Source organism: Haliotis rufescens, unplaced genomic scaffold (assembly GCF_023055435.1).
Source record: "Haliotis rufescens isolate VD_foot unplaced genomic scaffold, xgHalRufe1.0.p SCAF_12, whole genome shotgun sequence".
Lineage (NCBI taxonomy): Eukaryota > Metazoa > Mollusca > Gastropoda > Lepetellida > Haliotidae > Haliotis > Haliotis rufescens.
In genome coordinates, this window is record NW_025963802.1 from 7,089,781 (window position 1) to 7,112,478 (window position 22,698).

Consider the following 22,698-nt stretch of genomic DNA (forward strand, 5'->3'; position numbering starts at 1 on the left):
CCTTCCCTTCAGATATGTAGTTCTTTTAGCTTGAACATCACAAGGATCTAATCAGTATATTTACTTTAACTTGCTACTGTAATTTTAATCGTTTTCATAATGTACTTTGAGGACATATTTTCAATACACCATCTCTTTCTTATTCCGTAAGAGGCGACTAACAGGATGGTCAGGCTCGCTGACATAGTTGATGCATGTCATCGTTTCCCATTTCCGTAGATCGATGATCATAATGTCAATCACTGGATTGTCTGGTCTAGACTCGATTGCCGTCATACAGCTTGAATACTGCTAAGTGCGGTTAATTCATTTTTATTTATACAGAGAAGTTTTCAAGTAGTAGTAGCAGCATCAGTAGTAGTAGTAGTAGTAGTAGTTGTAGTAGTAGTAGTAGTAGTAGTAGTAGTAGTAGTAGTAGTAGTAGTAGTAGTAAAAATAGCAGAAGTAGTAGTAGTTGTTGTTGTTTTAGTTGCGATGTTGCAGTAGTGGTATCCAATATGATCAAAATGTCAATTACAGGAATGTCTGGCCTGGACACGAAACAACAATCAAACAAGCAAATCTTTCAAATTCATTTTTATTCACACAGCTTATTTTTCAAGTAGTGGTAGTAGTAGTAGTAGTAGAAGTAGTAGTAGTAGTAGTAGTAGTAGTAGTAGTAGTAGTTTGTTGTTGTTTTAGTAGTGGTATCCAATACGTGTCTCAAGTATCACGTGCCCATGTTATCTGCCAAAGATTCGCTTATCCATACTCGATGAAACATACATACTGACTGTTGCATATATCAACGTTGACAACCAGTACTAACTTTCCAGAATTATTATTGAGATATGTGTGTACAACATAAAATGTACGACTGGACTTCGTGTTTATGAATAAGTGGAAAATTTACGATTACATTGAATTGTCAGTTACTATTAGCAATATCGATGATGGACAATTATTTTCAAAAGTTGACCCTGTATGTGTTATTTCATTACACGCGGGGACTAGAAAATCCTCCAGACACAAAACGTGGAAACTATTTCAATGTGTCCCAACACTTGTCTACAAAGCATGTCAAGAATAACTCCTGATGAGAAGCGAATTACCAATTGTCTCAGCATTATTATACCACTCAATTACAGTTGATGACGACACGCCCACATCAACACCATTCATTGATATAATCCCGGATTTGTTGTGAAAACAAGATGTAAACTTATCACGGATTATCATCAGCATCAGCGGATTACGGGATAATCTGTGTTTGTTTATTCGGCAAACATGGCTGTCCAAATATGAAAGAACCATGCCCGATCTATCCACTCTCATATAATACAATCATTGCTTCGTGGCGCAACCTACATGTGCATCTGTATCCCTCTAAAGCACGTTCAGTGCTTTCAATGTATTTAATGTATCCTTTCATGTGAAAAGTTTGTATACTAATATACCCCATGACCTAGGACTTGAAGCAGTGCAATATTAGTTGAATAAGCATCCAGATGCCATTGACTGAAATTTCACGCATACGTTCATCATGGAATCTTTGAAATGTATACTGGAGAACAGCACGTTCTATTTCAACAACAAGTTTTATCAGCAAATAAACGGAACAGCCATGGGAACAAAGTAGCACACACATACGCCACTCTGGTAATGGGATACTTAGAAGAAATGTTATATTCCAAAGCAGATTATTTGGTGGATGTAAATACAGCTAAACATATTCAAACAGACAGACAGACAGACAGAAGTTTATTCAATATTTTAGGCCATATGACCTATAGTACAGAAGTGGGGTTTGTTTTGTATCAACATTGTACAGTCACGTGAAGGTAATAATAAGTTTACATATGATATTAATGTCTAATTTCAAAAATCTTCTTCAGGAATATTGACAGAGATGATATTGTAGTAGCATTGCGGGAGTTCAACAAATTTTCCATCAGCTGTTCATCTTTGTACATAGTTGAAATCATAGGGAGGTATCTATTTCTGAGAAACTGATAATACAAATGAGAAGTACATGAAACTCATCCTCAACATAGCTTTCATTACAATAACGGCATAAACTACTTTCTTTATCTTGTACATTTTTCTTTCTGAGATTATTAACATTAAAATTATGTAATGATATACGTAATTTACACAAAGATCTTCTCAAAGTTCTATCCTGAAGTACAGATACATAATTTTCAGGAACAAGTAATGATTTTATATTCGTATAATGGCATAAAAACCTTGAGGATGATATTTGACAGTGCCAATCTTGTGAAAATATATCAAGTAATCTTTGCTTAAGCATGAAGATAAATAATTTAGCATTTCCAACACCTTGAGATATCCATGCAAGAGAAAAACCAGACAAACAAAGAATATTCCTGATATCAGACACCCATAAACAATATTTACCATTTTCATCCAAGGCTTTTAACATATTATAACCATGAAGAGGAAATCTATTTGAATTCATACGCAGTAGCATTATCCAATATTTAACTGCCCGTAGCTGGGATGAAGCAAAAAGACTGATACGACCAGTTTCTCCTAGAATGGCTTTGTTAGAGGCATATTTACCAACACTTAAAAAAACGTTTAAAGTACATGGCATGATTTTTTCTATGGAATCATTATAATGACATCTCCATATTTCTGAAGCATACAGAAGAATTGGTGCTATTTTTCTGTCAAGAATGTCCGAAACAACTCGGAAAGATATACATTTGTTTTCTTTAAAAGCTCTATAGACAGGAATCAAGGCTTTAGATGCTTGCAGAGCCAACTGCTTACATGCTGTTGACCATGAAAATCGAGAAAATACAGTCAATCCTAATTATTTATAATATGAAACAACATTGACTGTCTTATTACCACACGTCACTTTTTCAAATTTATTTAAAATACCACCTTTTCTGAAAACAATAACATTTGTCTTTTTCAAATTTACTTCAAGGCCCCATTTCTCACAATATAGCTTGAGAACATTTAACTGTTTCTGGAGGCCACTAACTGAAAATGATAATAAAGCAATATCATCAGCAAATAGTAACAGCATTATATTAATTATATCTTGGGACACAAAGACTCTGTAATCACATTCATGATACATTTCAGTAACAAGTTCATTTATGAAAAATATAAATAGGACAGGGCTGAGTACACAGCCCTGTCTTACACCAGCTGAAGTTCCAAAACATTCAGTGATTCCTTTATCTGTCTTGATACATGCCTTAACTGATGAGTACATGCATGTAGAACGTTTGAAAATTTGCCTGTTGATCCTTTAGTAATTTAGCCTTTTTGAAATCGATAACGGCACAATAAAAACGGCCCTTAGGTTTAATAAGATATTTTGTACACAAAGATTGAAGAATAAATATATTGTCTGATGGAGAATAGTTGGGTCTAAATCCAGCTTGGGATTCCGATAACAGGTCATTCACATCTAACCATGTTCTAATACTTTTTTTCAATTACAACAGAAAACAATTTGCCAGTCACATTTAAGAGAGAAATAGTTGTTGCTTGGATCAGATATGTTTCCAGATTTATGTACAGAAATAATCATTCCTATATTCCAGGAATCTGGAAAAACACCAGTATCTAGAATTTTATTTAAAAGCTGCCTGAGATAAGTGTTTATGATATTTGTTATACTTTTCAGATATTCAGGGGGTATATCATCCTCACCAGCTGCTTTATCCACTTTTAACTCATTTAAAGCTTGTTTAATTTAATTTTCAGTAATTTCACCTGATAAGAACTGGTCAGTAAAAGGCATATTATTACAATGTTGACATGAATGGGAATCTACAAATTCCTGAACTGATTTATCAAATCCATTCACATCTCTGTTAAAAGCTGGATTTAATAAATCCTTAAAATATCTAAACCAAGTGTCAGAGGTTTTATCACCTTGTCGTGCGTTACTTCTCAAATAGTGCTTTATAGTCTTCCAGAACTCTTTACAATCACCCATATTTGCAGCCTCGGTTAATTTCTGACTCATATGCATTTTATACTCATTTTGTTTAGTTTTACACTTCTTTCTGAATTCAGTTTTTGCACATAAATAGTCTTTTAAGTTTGAGTCACTCTTGAATGATCTGAAACGATTTAGTAGCATGTATTTCTTAGATTTAAGTTGACAGCACTCTGCATCAAACCATAACGGTTGCTCTTCACAGGTTTTATTTCTAGACCATCTGCAGACTGCCACCGCCTTTTCCCCACACTAGATAAGTATATCAGCTAATTTCATAACTGCAGCGTTTATGTCAGTTTGCAAAACGGAAATAAAATCGTCAAACATTCGACTGCTTTCTCTGCTAAAAACATATTCTTGATATGCTGGTATTCTGTCTATAGGAAGCCTATATTTAGGAACAGGAGTGAGGGTAATACCAACAGTGTAGCTTGCTTACTTTGTAACTCTGACGTGAAGACATGTTCCATACTACATAGAATCGACAAGTGGTCAGACTCGGTTCTGTTAAAAAACACCAAATCAATAACCCTAGCGAAAACCTCAGATGATACAATAAAGTAGTCAACAGTACTACACCCAGTATGGAAGACAAAAGTAAAATCTCCATTTCTATCAGATGTAGTGGATGTAAATACAGCTAAACATATTTGTGAAACATGGAGAAGATATCTGGACGACAGTTTTATTATTTGGTTCTAAACAGTGAAAGAGTTTCCGGAAGATTCTGGATCCGATCCATTCTCTATGGAATGAGATTTCATTTATTGACGTGAAAGTTATTGAGCAGGGCGTCCAATTGAAAACAGATATATACCACAAGCCGACGGACATGCATCAATACCTACAATTCAATTCATGTCATCCGCGGCACACTCAAATTGATATTCCATATTCGATGGCAAGAAGAGTGTGTACTATTGTTTCGGATGTGGACACAAGAAACCGAGGATTAGAAGAATTAAGACATATCACCAACTACAAGGATATCCATGTGGAGTGGTTAAAGACGTTGTAAATAAAGCAATGAAAATTCCACGAGAAACATTAATGAAAACAAAAGAAACAGATACAGACACGGACATTCTTCCATTTGTGTGTACCTACAATCCTAGAAACTGTAACATTATGCCCTTCATGAAAGCCAATATTCCAATTTTACAGCAAAGTAAAACTATGAAAACATGTTTATCTAAGTGTAAACTTATAGGCAGTACTAGACAGCCTAAAAATCTCCAAGTTCTAGTTTAAGTTCTCTGTACATCCAAATACTCACAAAATACAAATACCGTCAGTGTAACAAAGTGGAACACACCTCGATGTGGAACTTGCCCAATAATAATTGAAGACTGTAAATTTAAATTTTTCCACGATAAACTATTTACTGTTAAAAACAACATGAATTGTCACAGTAAAGATGTCATATATGTTTTAACATGTGCGAGATGTGGTGAGCATTATATTGGAGAAACTGGAATGCAACTAAAAGACCGAATCCCTCTCCACAGACAACAAATTCTAGATCCAAATGTACGTTGTATAAATGTAAGCAAATACATTGATGAATGCGGGAGTGGTCATTATACTGTCTTTCCACTTTATAAATTATATATATGTATATATATGCATTTACTTAAGAATTGAACGTCAGTTTGGATGGGTTCATTGAAGTGTGAACGATTTAATAGCGGTGGTTAAACTGTGTGAACCCCCGGGCTTCTTATTATTTCATACTCTGTAGTTTACTAGTCTCGCCGAATAATATCGTAATAATGTTTGCTTAAATTTGAAGTCCTCTGGTTTCGCCGAAGAACATTGCAACAATGTTATTTTGCCAGTATTTCCTGGCTCTCGGTCACATACGTTTCCCCAAATTAACAAACAATATTTGGGATAAATCAAATCTTAACAATAGGTTACAGGAAGGTTAACAAAAATATAAACATTGCCTCGATGCACCGAGGCGAGATCAACCTTCAAGTGCGGATTTATATATATGACATCACATAAGTTTGTAAAGAGGAGCATTTCGAGTCGAACGGGAGCATATGGATGAAATTTATACTTAATGCTGTTGAAAATGACGTTTATGGGGCCGTTATGGAAAACACCCCGGCGCGTGAACCCTCTCATAGCACTAGCAAATTGGGAATATTACCGATTTATGAATGTGTTGCTTGTGTTTGGATAATCGCAGTGGTGGGGATTGAACCGAGTGCTCTGAAACTTATGTATTTTGTGTACATTTTCAACGTCAGAGTGTGTTATATTTGGAGTTTGGGATTTGTCGCGTGTGCTGTAATATTTTGCCTAGCTGGTGTTTCTTGCCACCTGAGATGGACCTACTGTATGACCAGCTTCATTTCTGGGCCCGTCACTCCTCGTGTGCCGCCGGTTCTCGGCCTAGAATGCACGGAGAAGGTCGGCCAACTCAGAAACCGGAATAGTATATTTCTAATTTCGTCTGCGGATATTTTCTCGTCTCCGTTGACCAATCGGTAAAACAGGCAAGTGTTTGGGGTTTTTTTAAATTTATGTTGGTGTTTTATGGTTTCTCAAAAGCTTAGATTTTTTTCCCGATGCGATAGTGAATCAGGTTTTAGTTTGGGATTGATCAGAAGCAGTCTTTGCTCTGTGTCAGCGGCTACATCTGAGCAGGGTACTACATTGTTTTCATTGTTGCTAGATTCCTGTCATTTCTGAAAACAAGGCATCAAAGTCAATATCGCTCAATAAATCAATTTCGTTCACCTCAGTAATTTTACAGAATTAATTTTCTTTTCTTGCATTATTAGTATTGAAAGATAGCCATTCCATATCCAAATCACCATAAGGACAATCCATTTGGTTTCATGTAGCAGCTAGACATCAAACACCAGAACCAAAGCATTTATTCATTGATAGTCAGATGAAATGTTACAAGACCAAGCAAAAATACTAAATTAATTACATTGCTGATAAATGTAGAGAAAATAGAAAAAACGAGTTGATCGTAAACACCGATCGAAAATTCGGGGCAACCCCGGAAAGTAGTTCCGGCAAAAGTTCACACGATCAATTTCGCAAAAAATTGTTCACCTCGTGTGAACTTTTTTTTGTCCGTTCACAGGTGTGTGAACTCCAAACAGATCACGTGACTACCCATTCAGCCAATCAGCATGAAAGAAACAGTGTAAACTTCAAAGTATGAAATTATTTGCATTTATGTGTCTCTTAGGTCGTTTTGGCTGGACAATACACGATCTATGTTGACATATTTAATAGATGCATGTATTACAATTTGCACTTGATTAAGGTATGTCGTGTGACGCAACAATAAACTTTATTCTTATCGTATGAACGAATCAGATCAATGGAAGAGCACCAACTCACGACAACTGCTCATCGTGTTCATTGACAACGGGATAATGAATGATTATATGTGTGGAATAATGATATCAATTGTAGTTATTTTCACTCAAAGACGACCATATATCGATCACTTGATGACAGCGTTTATTCAGTAATATTTTTTTAATTTGAAGTTTACACGATATACGGCTTTTCCATTGGACGAGAGAACGGTCACATGACCTCGAAATTGACGTTCATAAGTGTATGAACGACACAATTTGACGTTCATACGTTTTTCACGAGACCGTGTTCTTGAAATGACGTCAACACTGACGGACTACTTCCACATTCCCGGGGAAACCCCTGGGAATTCCCCAGCACGAAAACATACATAAGTGTTCTATATGATCATTTAGAACCTTTATTCTTGATCTCAGCGTTTCAGTATACATTGAGAAATGTCAGAGAGCGTCACTACATGATTGTTTACGAATATCCTCGCCACGGCCTATCCTAATGAATAAACGAAGAAATTCACATCTAAACTATCATAGTATCGACTCGATCCGTCTCTTCGGCTGACAATGACCGTCTCCAGCAATCTATGAAATTACCTTTGTGTCTGTTTGACGCATCTTTATTCACCTTTCAATGATCGGCCAGTTGATCAATGATGACTAACACATGTAACCGCCACAGGTTCATTAACAACTTCGGAAATCTCTCCCGTCACGTTTATCGTGTCAGCCATTTTGACGTCTTGTACTTGTTGTAAATGTATTACGACGCGCTGTCATTGTGACTGACTTAATGAGGTAGTTCTTTACAGAACTTTCTCATCTAATGAGGATATGATTTGAAGACATGTGCTGCGTAAGATGTTTCTGAAGAGCAAGTTGTACATCCATACGCTCATGCCACTTCTCTTTTTGAGGAACTATTTTACTCCGCGATATAGCTGGTTGTTGTATGGCTCTCATTGTAAACATGAAGTCGGATTACGGGATAATCTGTTTTTCTTTATATGGCAAACATGGTTGTCCAAATACGTAAGAACCATGCCCGATCTATCCACCCGCATATGTCAACTATTAATACAATCATTGCTTCGTTGAGTAACCTACATGTGCATCTGAATCCCTCTATAGCACGTTCAGTGCTTTCAATGTATTTAATGTATCTTGTATATTTTATGTTTGTTTCATATATATAAATATATATTCGCGTATTGGAAACATGATCTGTGACAATATGAAGAATAAACATATAAAGAATAAACTACATTGTATATACACGTATAGCAAACACTGTCTGCGACAATGTGAACTATCTGCGTTTGTAGGAAGCACTGAAAGCGATAGTGGGAAGTATATAATGTACATTTATAGGAAGCACTGTCTTGAATAATGTGAAATATTTGCGTGTGTTGTTAGCACTGACGGCGAAATGTGAAGTGTAATACGTGTATAGGAAGCACTGTCTGGGACAATGTGAGCTATATACATGTATCGGAAGTACTGTATGGGACAATGTGATCTATACACATACAGAAGGCACTGCTCGGTTAGAAACAATATGTATCTAGAACCTGGACACTATGCCATGATACCAAACATTAACACAAATGTGAAACGTATCAATGTGCTAATCAGCCAACCAAACGGTAGATGAAAGCGCGAAACCAAGAAATTAACAGATCATGAATCAGAAATACAAAAGAGAACGTGTTTATTACAAAACGGTTGTAAAATTAACAAATACAATTGAATGTGATATATGATAGAATACAAGTATTGTTCAATATTGTTTCTATTGAACTTTATATATAAATTTTCAAATTTTTAATGTTGGTTGGTTGGTTGGTTTGTTGTTTAACGCCGCAATCAGCAATATTCCAGCTATATGAAGGCGGTCTGTAAATAATCGAGTCTGGACCAGACAATCCAGTGATTGATATCATGAGCATCGATCCACGCAATTGACATCGATGACATGCATCACCCAAGTCAGCGAGCCTGACCACCCGATCCCGTTAGTCGCCTTTTACGACAAGCATAGTGACCATTTACGGCAAGCATGGGTTGCTGAAGACCTATTCTACCCCGGAATCTTCACGGGTCCAAATTTTTAAGCACGACATCAACAATATATTATACAATATCATACAATGATAAAGAATAAAATACACCTCCTTCATAGATCTATGAAATAGTGCAAGTCAAACATGTAGAATATGTTTATGCCCTTGACAAATATATTATACAATGCCATAAACATACACTGCCAATATTAATGCAACTTGTATACTGTGATTAAACGCTTTGATGGTGTGACTGATGGATTCACACACTTAATTAGTTACCAATTTGTTTTGTTCTCATTAAGTGTAGGCATTATAATCAGGTATAATGTTAACTGACATTTTATTTAAGAATTCCAGCATTATTAGTGAAATGCTTTACCCAAATGTTCTTGGCATTACATATTTACTGTGAAGACAACTGAACAAAAATGTCAAAAATGTCATGTATTCTGTGATTTATGCATCTTACAAACCACGACCAGTAGTGTGGGATATACGTGTTGGAACACCTCACATGCAAAAAATCTTATGTTTCAAGTAATCGGGTTCATTGTTGAACCTAAGGACAGGCCAAGCAACTTCTCATCTCCGCCATTTGGTTAAATCGATTGTTGGAAGATCGTTGCAGGGTATCATGGGATTGCTGTAAAATACAAAAATTATGTCATCCCATTAAGATAGCAACATACTTCATGTGATCAGGTTTGACATTCGTATCCTATATAACTGAATGAGCCTGAATATGTTATATTCAAAGTGTGTCACGAGGTGTAAATGGATCCAGGATACAATTCTGATCAATGTTCACTAAATGAAGTACGCCAGATATACCCTGTCGCATGTTGATATGAGTTCTGTCTGTGTGAAATGATTAATTACTGACAAATGATGAAGCTAGATGTCTTCATTGCCTACCTTTCTTTTGAGTACACTGTAAAAGGATCTCTTTGGATGGACTTCACTCCTGAATTCCTACAAAGAATTTTAGCAAAGCGCATTCGTCGGATCTCAGACAGTTGCCCTGAAATAGAAAATGTCATTATTATTTATATGTACAATCACTTCGGAGAACAAGAGAGTATCTTTCCACACTATTGTCAGTGAAACAGCAAAACATTTTGATGAATAGAATGAAACGTCACACAAACAAAATTGTATAGCGTTTTCATCTTAAAGGTATGTTAGGTTATCTAATAAGTACATATTTTGACATAAAACAAATATGTTAACAAACCATACAAGCACGCAGAAATACAAACAGATTTGGCAGTACCTGATGTAAAGCCCTTTCTTGGATGAGATGTTTCGAACCAGAATGAGTCGCCATATTTCAGATCATGAAACTGTTGACCAATCAGACAAGCGAGGAGTGGGCCCACTGCACCGCCATGCAAGTGTTGTTCAGCTACTGCACCGGTAAATATGTCGATGTCATCAGGGGAACTGAAGCAAGAATACACATATGTAAGGAGATCTTGAGAAATGTCAGAGAAGAGTTAAACTATCTTTATTTTTTAAATTTGTTACACTAATTCTGTTCACATATAAGAGTAAATTAAATAAGACAAACCTGTATACACTTTTCAAAGCAGGTCCTGCTTTACCAAATACACTGTCATCAAATGAAGTCACTTCCGATAGCTGGCATGCCTTGCGGAAGTTGTTGTATGATGGCAGGCCATGGTCACGACCTCTCTGAATGTTTAAGGACACGATGTCAAAGCCGTTATTGCCCGACGTCTCAAACAAATGCTCAGTCATCCCACTGTTGATGAATCGGTTAACCTCCTGATGTCTGTCCTTGAGGATAGCCTTCAGCACGGTGTCCAAATCTTTGATGACTTCAGAAGGTCTGTTGAAGAGCTGTTCTATGGGTACATGTCGATCTCCGAGGGTCAGGAAACGTGGAATGGTGGAGTGGCCGTATCTGAAGGCGGCGGTGGCAAAGACGTTGTAGATGGTGGGGTTTTGGGTGATGTTGTACCTGAAGCTGAAGCCAGGGGTCAGTCTGTACTTCCTCATGGCCAAGGGCCCAACAATAATGGGCAACCATTCGCGGTAGGTGACTTGTTGGATGATGGCTGACACGATCTTTCTGGCCTCTTCAAACAAGACATCATCAGGAGTGGTCGATGGCATGACATCAGCAAGTTCTTTGACAAGACGGTTGTGTTCTCGGACAAACACGGTGTGTAGCACGGCCAGACCAGGGAACACGTTCACACGGTCGTCACCTAATGATGAAGTTAGTTATAAAGAAGTTGTGACAATGTTGTGAAATGAATTATCCATATCATTTCAATTGTACCAAATAGTCATGTGTGAAGTACTTTATGAACAGACTCTGAAAATATTACTTTGAATACATTAATAAGTTGTATTTACCAGCTTCAAAACACCATTCGTTGGTCTTGCTTGTTCGACAGTTGCCTTGGTTGGATTCTGGCAACAGGTTATCTCCCTTGATTTTTAAGTAGGCTGAAAAGTTGAATGACGACATTAATTTGTATGTAAAAATTACTCTCGGGGGTATGCTGTCAAAATGTAACATATTTCTTTTATCACAAATTATAATTCATTACTAAATATTGCCTGACTTACGTCCGTTCCTGAGGTGATTGATCTGATCCTGACTGAGGCCGTACACGTTAGAGGCGTCCACGAAGGACGTCAGTAGGTTCAACTGTTCCCGGGTATCTGGAAGTGACATGGTTTTCAATTAAACATGGGTATTATCATACAGTGCTGTTTATGGCTTCGTTACTTAATACGTTATGTTAGAAAGAACAGATAAATAATGACTGAACAACCCAATGTTGAGATGAGGTAACCTTCACAGCTTAGTATTCATATACTCACTCCTTCCAGGTGCTGGGGCTGATCTTTTGAACTCCATGCATTTCTTTTGGAAATGTCCTTCATTTACTGGCATCGTGATCGGGGAACAAGGGCCGCTGGAACAGCGAAATAGCAAAAGAATTAACATGTTTCCTTGTTCCAATCAAACATTGTTATGATAATGCTTATGATATGTTATGATGCACAAGCACATGTATGTGATGTACTCGGGATTTTACAGTAGAGGTTTATGGTGATGGAAAGGCTTTTTTCTCTTTCATCCCAATTATAATAATGTCTACAATGCCACGTAATTTCAAAGTCTGTTCTAAATATGACGACCAGTAATTTCGATTAACCGAAACAGAATGATTAAGTGTGGAAAATATAGAATGTTGATTGCTTACCCAGCTTGTACATCAGAATGCATCTTTCCTATTGTGTGACCATCGCAACATTTGGAGTGAACATCACCTTGAAGGAATTTGAGGATTTGTAAAGTTCACAGATGGATAGCTTAATGATGAAAATAGGTTCGAAAAATATGGATTACAAAAACAAATATCACAGTTTGTCTGATTTCAACATCACACTTCTGGTCACTTTAATAGGCAGAGAGTTTTGGCCACTTGGCACCTACCTGCATGGAGAGGAGTTCCGGTGAGATCATGGTCCACAAACTGCCCCCACTGCATCACCATCACCGTGTGGTCGTTAGAAGGACTGTCAACTCCCGGATGTACGGCCACACTGATGGCACGTGGACTGGGAAGGGGATAACCATCAACGCCTCTCATTCGGGGAACGAACTTGCCTGGAAAGCCAAACCTTTGCTTTAAAAGTTCCCTTGTGCATGGTTAGTTGTGTGATATTGAAAGGGCATAACTTAATGTCAATGGAATAATTACAAGACTTGCTATCAAACGGTCTGGTTTATTAATGAGTTGCCATGGTTATTAGCATGAAACAATGATTTTTAAGTTCTTATATCAATATGATATCAGAAGAAAACCTGCTCTTTACCATCATCATATGCAGGATCAATAAATCTCTTGAATGGTTGGTTGGTGGATCCCCAGGCTGGCCAGCGAGCATTGTTGCAACTTCCGTCCATTGTCCGGTAGCCGACGTCTTGTTTGCAGTCGATAGAGCGCCGTCTGAGGAAGTGAATGCTGTTATCAAATCTGATGGTAATTGGTGTAGGTATCAACTACATTAAACTCTCAACCACAAACGAAGGAATTAGTACGAAACTGACCTAATGGTGTGTTTGTCTTGATACTTGGATGTGCTGATGTCATCTAAAGAGATCTGAGACGTCTCGGCGGCGTCAGCCAGTGTACAAACAACATAATTGTCTTCGTCATCACCTACGTCAAAGTAAAGGCATCAACACACTGCTTACTATCATGGGACAATTTAAGTGTCATTTTACTTCGTAATTCTTATCAAAGGTCGCCCTATCTGAACTACTTGATGGTCTATATTGTATAATGATGTTTGAGAACGCGTATCAGCAAAATATTTGTTTTAAATAATCAGACTTTGTAATCGGTATAACTCAGATGCAATAAATCCTTTGAAGTATACACATATAAGTTATATTGTTTCAAAACAAAGTGAATATCTCAAGCATGGTATAATGCTTCACAATATAATGAAAACTGGACTAAAGTAGGGACCAATTCAATGTATTTACTGACAAATAAGACAGTATGATCAGATTTGTCAGTTAAAACAAATCGCTAAAACATGGATAGTGATTCCGTTAATGTTGAACATTAAACTTCTTACCATGCAGGAGTCTGAACATCATGTCCATTATTCTGATTTCTCTGTCCAGCGTTTGTCTTTTAACTGTTCCTTGGTGGTCAACCCACGTCGTTGGTGAACTTTGTGTCGCACCAGCAACATAATCTAATAGGTAAGTAAGTAAGTTTGAACATCAGCTTAGAGAAATAGGGCTGTCATAGATTATGAATGCAATCGAAAAAACATTCAAGTTAGAAAGATTTCATGTGCATCGTTCAGGGTATATCCAAAACCATATTTACACATCTTATGTCTGTATATCTCTTTCAATCTTAGAATTCAATACAACATTATTATCTCCAACCATCGTTACATCAAATGTATATCTCGACTTGTCACAATGTACCCGGTGTGAACTTACTGTTCGTTTTGGACAAATCAGGGAATTTCTTGTTGGTCTCACGGTCCATTCCAAACAGATCTGATTGTATTGCCTGGACTGAAGGAAAGGTAGTTTACTTAAAAAGCTCAGCTCACAAAATATGATATCTATACTTTAATGCATTCCAATTATATTTAGTAAAATTCATTTAAAAATTTACGTCACTACATTGAAGGACTAAGCATAATAGTAAGCAGAAGGGTTGGCATGTTTAGAACTGTTACTCTTTATTTCAGCATGTAACATGATCCCAGTTGCGTGAGTTACACCCAAGCAGAAGGAACTAAAATAGTATTATTCGGTCCTTCACTATTGCTTGTCATTATATATTTCATTATTTTTAAAAGACTATACTCACGTTGCTCAATGACGGATTTGATGTTGTTTACCTATAAGGAAATGAGTGAACATCGGTTAAATAATTGGTCTAGGGTAAAACAGATGTGATAATTTCAAACACCGTAGGCCACCCGTAAGTTTGAACATGATGAGAGAAAGCAGTTTTAGAACCATAAGTCCATAGTAAGAAATTACATAATATTTCTTATATGTACTGATTTTCTACAGACATTCAGTATCCAGATTAATACTAATACCGATAATGAGAAAAAGAAGAAAAAGAAAAAGTAGAAGAAGAAGAAGAAGAACCAAAAAACAACCTACCTCTGTGTCCGCCTCTCCAGCAGTGACCGCGGTCAACATACACACAAACAACACAACTTTCATCGTTTCTGCTTCTGTCCAGTACAAAGTGGGAATGTCTGATACACCAAAGATGGCACCGTGTATTTATACTCATATTCCTGGATTAAATCAACACAGATTACCCTTTAATTCACTCTCCCCTGGTGGGTATAATCCGACATCTGCATGGGGAACTAAACATTTTGGATTATGTGGAGGCAGGCTGAATATCCCGGAGCAGCGTCATCACCGCCATTGTTCTTGGTGTGGCAGTTGGTAAACAGCTTCTCATCAGAGGGTATTATTGACATGCATTGTTATGATTATATGTCATAGTAGTGTAAAACTAAGAACTGAAACTGGAGAATGTATCAGTTTCTTGTTTATTGACCTAAGAAACTAATAAAATAATTAATGTATCCAACAATCTCTAAGGATCTTCTCCACAAAATATGTCACGTGACCCTTCCCTTCAGATATGTAGTTCTTTTAGCTTGAACATCACAAGGATCTAATCAGTATATTTACTTTAACTTGCTACTGTAATTTTAATCGTTTTCATAATGTACTTTGAGGACATATTTTCAATACACCATCTCTTTCTTATTCCGTAAGAGGCGACTAACAGGATGGTCAGGCTCGCTGACATAGTTGATGCATGTCATCGTTTCCCATTTCCGTAGATCGATGATCATAATGTCAATCACTGGATTGTCTGGTCTAGACTCGATTGCCGTCATACAGCTTGAATACTGCTAAGTGCGGTTAATTCATTTTTATTTATACAGAGAAGTTTTCAAGTAGTAGTAGCAGCAGCAGCAGTAGTAGTAGTAGTAGTAGTAGTAGTAGTAGTAGTAGTAGTAGTAGTAGTAGTAGTAGTAGTAAATATAGCAGAAGTAGTAGTAGTTGTTGTTGTTTTAGTAGCGATGTTGCAGTAGTGGTATCCAATATGATCAAAATGTCAATTACAGGAATGTCTGGCCTGGACACGAAACAACAATCAAACAAGCAAATCTTTCAAATTCATTTTTATTCACACAGCTTATTTTTCAAGTAGTGGTAGTAGTAGTAGTAGTAGTAGTAGTAGTAGTAGTAGTAGTAGTAGTAGTAGTAGTAGTAGTAGTAGTATCAAGTATCACGTACCCATGTTATCTGCCAAAGATTCGCTTATCCATACTCGATGAAACATACATACTGACTGTTGTCAACGTTGACAACCAGTACTTACTTTCCAGAATAATAATTGAGATATGTGTGTACAACATAAAATGTACGACTGGACTTCGTGTTTATGATTAAGTGGAACATTTACGATTACATTGAATTGTCAGTTCCTATTAGCAGTATTGATGATGGACAATTATTTACAAAAGTTGACCCTGTATGTATTATTTCATTACACGCGGGGACTAGAAAATCCTCCAGACACAAAACGTGGTAACTATTTCAATGTGTCCCAACACTTGTCTACAAAACATGTCAAGAACAACTCCTGATGAGAAGCGAATTACCAATTGTCTCATCATTATTATACCACTCAATTACAGTTGATGACGACACGCCCACATCAACACCATTCATTGATATGATCCCGGATTTGTTGTGAAAACAAGATGTAAACTTATCACGGATTATCATCAGCATCAGCGGATTACGGGATAATCTGTGTTTGTTTATTCGGCAAACATGGCTGTCCAAATATGTAAGAACCATGCCCGATCTTTCCACTCTCATATAATACAATCATTGCTTCGTGGCGCAACCTACATGTGCATCTGTATCCCTCTATAGCACGTTCAGTGCTTTCAATGTATTTAATGTATCCTTTCATGTGAAAAGTTTGTATACTAATATACCCCATGATCTAGGACTTGAAGCAGTGCAATATTAGTTGAATAAGCATCCAGATGCCATTGACTGAAATTTCACGCATACGTTCATCATGGAATCTTTGAAATGTATACTGGAGAACAGCACGTTCTATTTCAACAACAAGTTTTATCAGCAAATAAACGGAACAGCCATGGGAACAAAGTAGCACACACATACGCCACTCTGGTAATGGGATACTTAGAAGAAATGTTATATTCCAAAGCAGATTATTTGGTGGATGTAAATACAGCTAAACATATTCAAACAGACAGACAGACAGAAGTTTATTCAATATTTTAGGCCATATGACCTATAGTACAGAAGTGGGGTTTGTTTTGTATCAACATTGTACAGTCACGTGAAGGTAATAATAAGTTTACATATGATATTAATGTCTAATTTCAAAAATCTTCTTCCGGAATATTGACAGAGATGATATTGTAGTAGCATTGCGGGAGTTCAACAAATTTTCCATCAGCTGTTCATCTTTGTACATAGTTGAAATCATAGGGAGGTATCTATTTCTAAGAAACTGATAATACAAATGAGAAGTACATGAAACTCATCCTCAACATAGCTTTCATTACAATAACGGCATAAACTACTTTCTTTATCTTGTACATTTTTCTTTCTGAGATTATAAACATTAAAATTATGTAATGATATACGTAATATACACAAAGATCTTCTCAAAGTTCTATCCCTGAAGGACAGATACATATTTTTCAGGAACAAGTAGTGATTTTATATTCGTATAATGGCATAAAAACCTTGAGGATGATATTTGACAGTGCCAATCTTGTGAAAATATATCAAGTAATCTTTGCTTAAGCATAAAGATAAATAATTTAGCATTTCCAACACCTTGAGATGTCCATGCAAGAGAAAAACCAGACATACAAAGAATATTCCTGATATCAGACACCCATAAACAATATTTACCATTTTCATCCAAGGCTTTTAACATATTATAACAATGAAGAGGAAATCTATTTGAATTCATACGCAGTAGCATTATCCAATATTCATTTATGAAAAATATAAATAGGACAGGGCTGAGTACACAGCCCTGTCCTACACCAGCTGAAGTTCTAAAACATTCAGTGATTCCTTTATCTGTCTTGATACATGCCTTAACTGATGAGTACATGCTCTGTAGAACGTTTGACAATTTGCCTGTTGATCCTTTAGTAATTTAGCCTTTTTGAAATCGATAACGGCACAATAAAAACGGCCCTTAGGTTTAATAAGATATTTTGTACACAAAGATTGAAGAATAAATATATTGTCTGATGGAGAATAGTTGGGTCTAAATCCAGCTTGGGATTCCGATAACAGGTCATTCACATCTAACCATGTTCTAATACTTTTTTCAATTACAACAGAAAACAATTTGCCAGTCACATTTAAGAGAGAAATAGTTGTTGCTTGGATCAGATATGTTTCCAGATTTATGTACAGAAATAATCATTCCTATATTCCAGGAATCTGGAAAAACACCAGTATCTAGAATTTTATTTAAAAGCTGCCTGAGATAAGTGTTTATGAAATTTGTTATACTTTTCAGATATTCAGGGGGTATACCATCCTCACCAGCTGCTTTATCCACTTTTAACTCATTTAAAGCTTGTTTAATTTAATTTTCAGTAATTTCACCTGATAAGAACTGGTCAGTAAAAGGCATATCATTACAATGTTGACATGAATGGGAATCTACAAATTCCTGAACTGATTTATCAAATCCATTCACATCTCTGTTAAAAGCTGGATTTAATAAATCCTTAAAATATCTAAACCAAGTGTCAGGGGTTATATCACCTTGTCGTGCGTTACTTCTCAAATAGTGCTTTATAGTCTTCCAGAACTCTTTACAATCACCCATATTTGCAGCCTCGGTTAATTTCTGACTCATATGCATTTTATACTCATTTTGTTTAGTTTTACACTTCTTTCTGAATTCAATTTTTGCACATAAATAGTCTTTTAAGTTTGAGTTACTCTTGAATGATCTGAAACGATTTAGTAGCATGTATTTCTTAGATTTAAGTTGACAGCACTCTGCATCAAACCATAACGGTAGCTCTTCACAGGTTTTATTTCTAGACCATCTGCAGACTGCCACCGCCTTTTCCCCACACTAGATAAGTATATCAGCTAATTTCATAACTGCAGCGTTTATGTCAGTTTGCAAAACGGAAATAAAATCGTCAAACATTCGACTGCTTTCTCTGCTAAAAACATATTCTTGATATGCTGGTATTCTGTCTATAGGAAGCCTATATTTAGGAACAGGAGTGAGGGTAATACCAACAGTGTAGCTTGCTTACTTTGTAACTCTGACGTGAAGACATGTTCCATACTACATAGAATCGACAAGTAGTCAGACTCGGTTCTGTTAAAAAACACCAAATCAATAACCCTAGCGAAAACCTCAGATGATACAATAAAGTAGTCATCAGTACTACACCCAGTATGGGAGACAAAAGTAAAATCTCCATTTCTATCAGATGTAGTGGATGTAAATACAGCTAAACATATTTGTGAAACATGGAGAAGATATCTGGACGACAGTTTTATTATTTGGTTCTAAACAGTGAAAGAGTTTCCGGAAGATCCTGGATCCGATCCATTCTCTATGGAAGGTGACCACAATGAGATTTCATTTATTGACGTGAAAGTTATTGAGCAGGGCGTCCAATTGAAAACAGATATATACCACAAGCCGACGGACATGCATCAATACCTACAATTCAATTCATGTCATCCGCGGCAAAAAAAACTCAGTAATTTTACAGAATTAATTTTCTTTTCTTGCATTATTAGTATTGAAAGATAGCCATTCCATAGCATTTATTCATTGATAGTCAGATGAAATGTTACAAGACCAAGCAAAAATACTAAATTAATTACATTGCTGATAAATGTAGAGAAAATAGAAAAAACGAGTTGATCGTAAACACCGATCGAAAATTCGGGGCAACCCCGGAAAGTAGTTCCGGCAAAAGTTCACACGATCAATTTCGCAAAAAATTGTTCACCTCGTGTGAACTTTTTTTTGTCCGTTCACAGGTGTGTGAACTCCAAACAGATCACGTGACTACCCATTCAGCCAATCAGCATGAAAGAAACAGTGTAAACTTCAAAGTATGAAATTATTTGCATTTATGTGTCTCTTACGTCGTTTTGGCTGGACAATACACGATCTATGTTGACATATTTAATAGATGCATGTATTACAATTTGCACTTGATTAAGGTATGTCGTGTGACGCAACAATAAACTTTATTCTTATCGTATGAACGAATCAGATCAATGGAAGAGCACCAACTCACGACAACTGCTCATCGTGTTCATTGACAACGGGATAATGAATGATTATATGTGTGGAATAATGATATCAATTGTAGTTATTTTCACTCAAAGACGACCATATATCGATCATTTGATGACAGCGTTTATTCAGTAATATTTTTTTTAATTTGAAGTTTACACGATATACGGCTTTTCCATTGGACGAGAGGACGGTCACATGACCTCGAAATTGACGTTCATAAGTGTATGAACGACACAATTTGACGTTCATACGTTTTTCACGAGACCGTGTTCTTGAAATGACGTCAACACTGACGGACTTCTTCCACATTCCTGGGGAAACCCCTGGGAATTCCCCAGCACGAAAACATACATAAGTGTTCTATATGATCATTTAGAACCTTTATTCTTGGTCTCAGCGTTTCAGTATACATTGAGAAATGTCAGAGAGCGTCACTACATGATTGTTTACGAATATCCTCGCCACGGCCTATCCTAATGAATAAACGAAGAAATGCACATCTAAACTATCATAGTATCGACTCGATCCGTCTCTTCGGCTGACAATGACCGTCTCCAGCAATCTATGAATTTACCTTTGTGTCTGTTTGACGCATCTTTATTCACCTTTGCAATGATCGGCCAGTTGATCAATGATGACTAACACATGTAACCGCCACAGGTTCATTAACAACTTCGGAAATCTCTCCCGTCACGTTTATCGTGTCGGCCATTTTGACGTCTTGTACTTGTTGTAAATGTATTACGACGCGCTGTCATTGTGACTGACTTAATGAGGTAGTTCTTTACAGAACTTTCTCATCTAATTAGGATATGATTTGAAGACATGTGCTGCGTAAGATGTTTCTGAAGAGCAAGTTGTACATCCATACGCTCATGCCACTTCTCTTTTTTAGGAACTATTTTACTCCGCGATATAGCTGGTTGTTGTATGGCTCTCATTGTAAACATGAAGTCGGATTACGGGATAATCTGTTTTTCTTTATATGGCAAACATGGTTGTCCAAATATGTAAGAACCATGCCCGATCTATCCACCCGCATATGTCAACTATTAATACAATCATTGCTTCGTTGAGTAACCTACATGTGCATCTGAATCCCTCTATAGCACGTTCAGTGCTTTCAATGTATTTAATGTATCTTGTATATTTTATGTTTGTTTCATATATATATATATATATATTCGCGTATTGGAAACATGATCTGTGACAATATGAAGAATAAACATATAAAGAATAAACTACATTGTATATACACGTATAGCAAACACTGTCTGCGACAATGTGAACTATCTGCGTTTGTAGGAAGCACAGAAAGCGATAGTGGGAAGTATATACATGTACATTTATAGGAAGCACTGTCTTGAATAATGTGAACTATTTGCGTGTGTTGTTAGCACTGACGGCGAAATGTGAAGTGTAATACGTGTATAGGAAGCACTGTCTGGGACAATGTGAGCTATATACCTGTGTCGGAAGTACTGTATGGGACAATGTGAGCTATGTACATGTATCGGAAGTACTGTATGGGACAATGTGAGCTATATACATGTATCGGAAGTACTGTATGGGACAATGTGATCAATACACATACAGAAGGCACTGCTCGGTAGGAAACAATATGTATCTAGAACCTGGACACTATGCCATGATACCAAACATTAACACAAATGTGAAACGTATCAATGTGCTAATCAGCTAACCAAACGGTAGATGAATGCGCGAAACCAAGAAATTAACAGATCATGAATCAGAAATACAAAAGAGAACGTGTTTATTACAAAACGGTTGTAAAATTAACAAATACAATTGAATGTGATATATGATAGAATACAAGTATTGTTCAATATTGTTTCTATTGAACTTTATATATAAATTTTCAAATTTTTAAGTTTGTTGTTTAACGCCGCAATCAGCAATATTCCAGCTATATGACGGCGGTCTGTAAATAATCGAGTCTGGACCAGACAATCCAGTGATTGATATCATGAGCATCGATCCATGGAATTGACATCGATGACATGCATCAACCAAGTCAGCGAGCCTGACCACCCGATCCCGTTAGTCGCCTTTTACGACAAGCATAGTCTCCATTTACGGCAAGCATGGGTTGCTGAAGACCTATTCTACCCCGGAATCTTCACGGGTCCAAATTTTTAAGCACGACATCAACAATATATTATACAATATCATACAATGACAAAGAATAAAATACACCTCCTTCATAGATCTATGAAATAGTGCAAGTCAAACATGTAGAATATGTTTATGCCCTTGACAAATATATTATACAATGCCATAAACATACACTGCCAATATTAATGCAACTTGTATACTGTGATTAAACGCTTTGATGGTGTGACTGATGGATTCACACACTTAATTAGTTA

At 36.5% G+C, this 22,698-nt stretch overlaps 1 protein-coding gene across 1 annotated transcript; it reads right to left on the reverse strand.

Moving 5' to 3' along the window:
* Window positions 1-10,576: 10,576 nt before the first annotated feature.
* LOC124141283 (chorion peroxidase-like) lies at window positions 10,577-15,144 on the reverse strand. Its single transcript, XM_048393857.1, has 11 exons — window positions 15,082-15,144; window positions 14,777-14,807; window positions 14,398-14,475; window positions 14,019-14,141; window positions 13,483-13,594; window positions 13,248-13,381; window positions 12,865-13,038; window positions 11,988-12,083; window positions 11,772-11,864; window positions 10,957-11,620; window positions 10,577-10,829 (listed from the first exon to the last, which is right to left on the reverse strand). Exons 1-11 carry the CDS (start codon window positions 15,142-15,144, stop codon window positions 10,577-10,579), a joined length of 1,821 nt encoding a protein of 606 aa, XP_048249814.1.
* Between the last annotated feature and the right edge of the window lie 7,554 nt (window positions 15,145-22,698).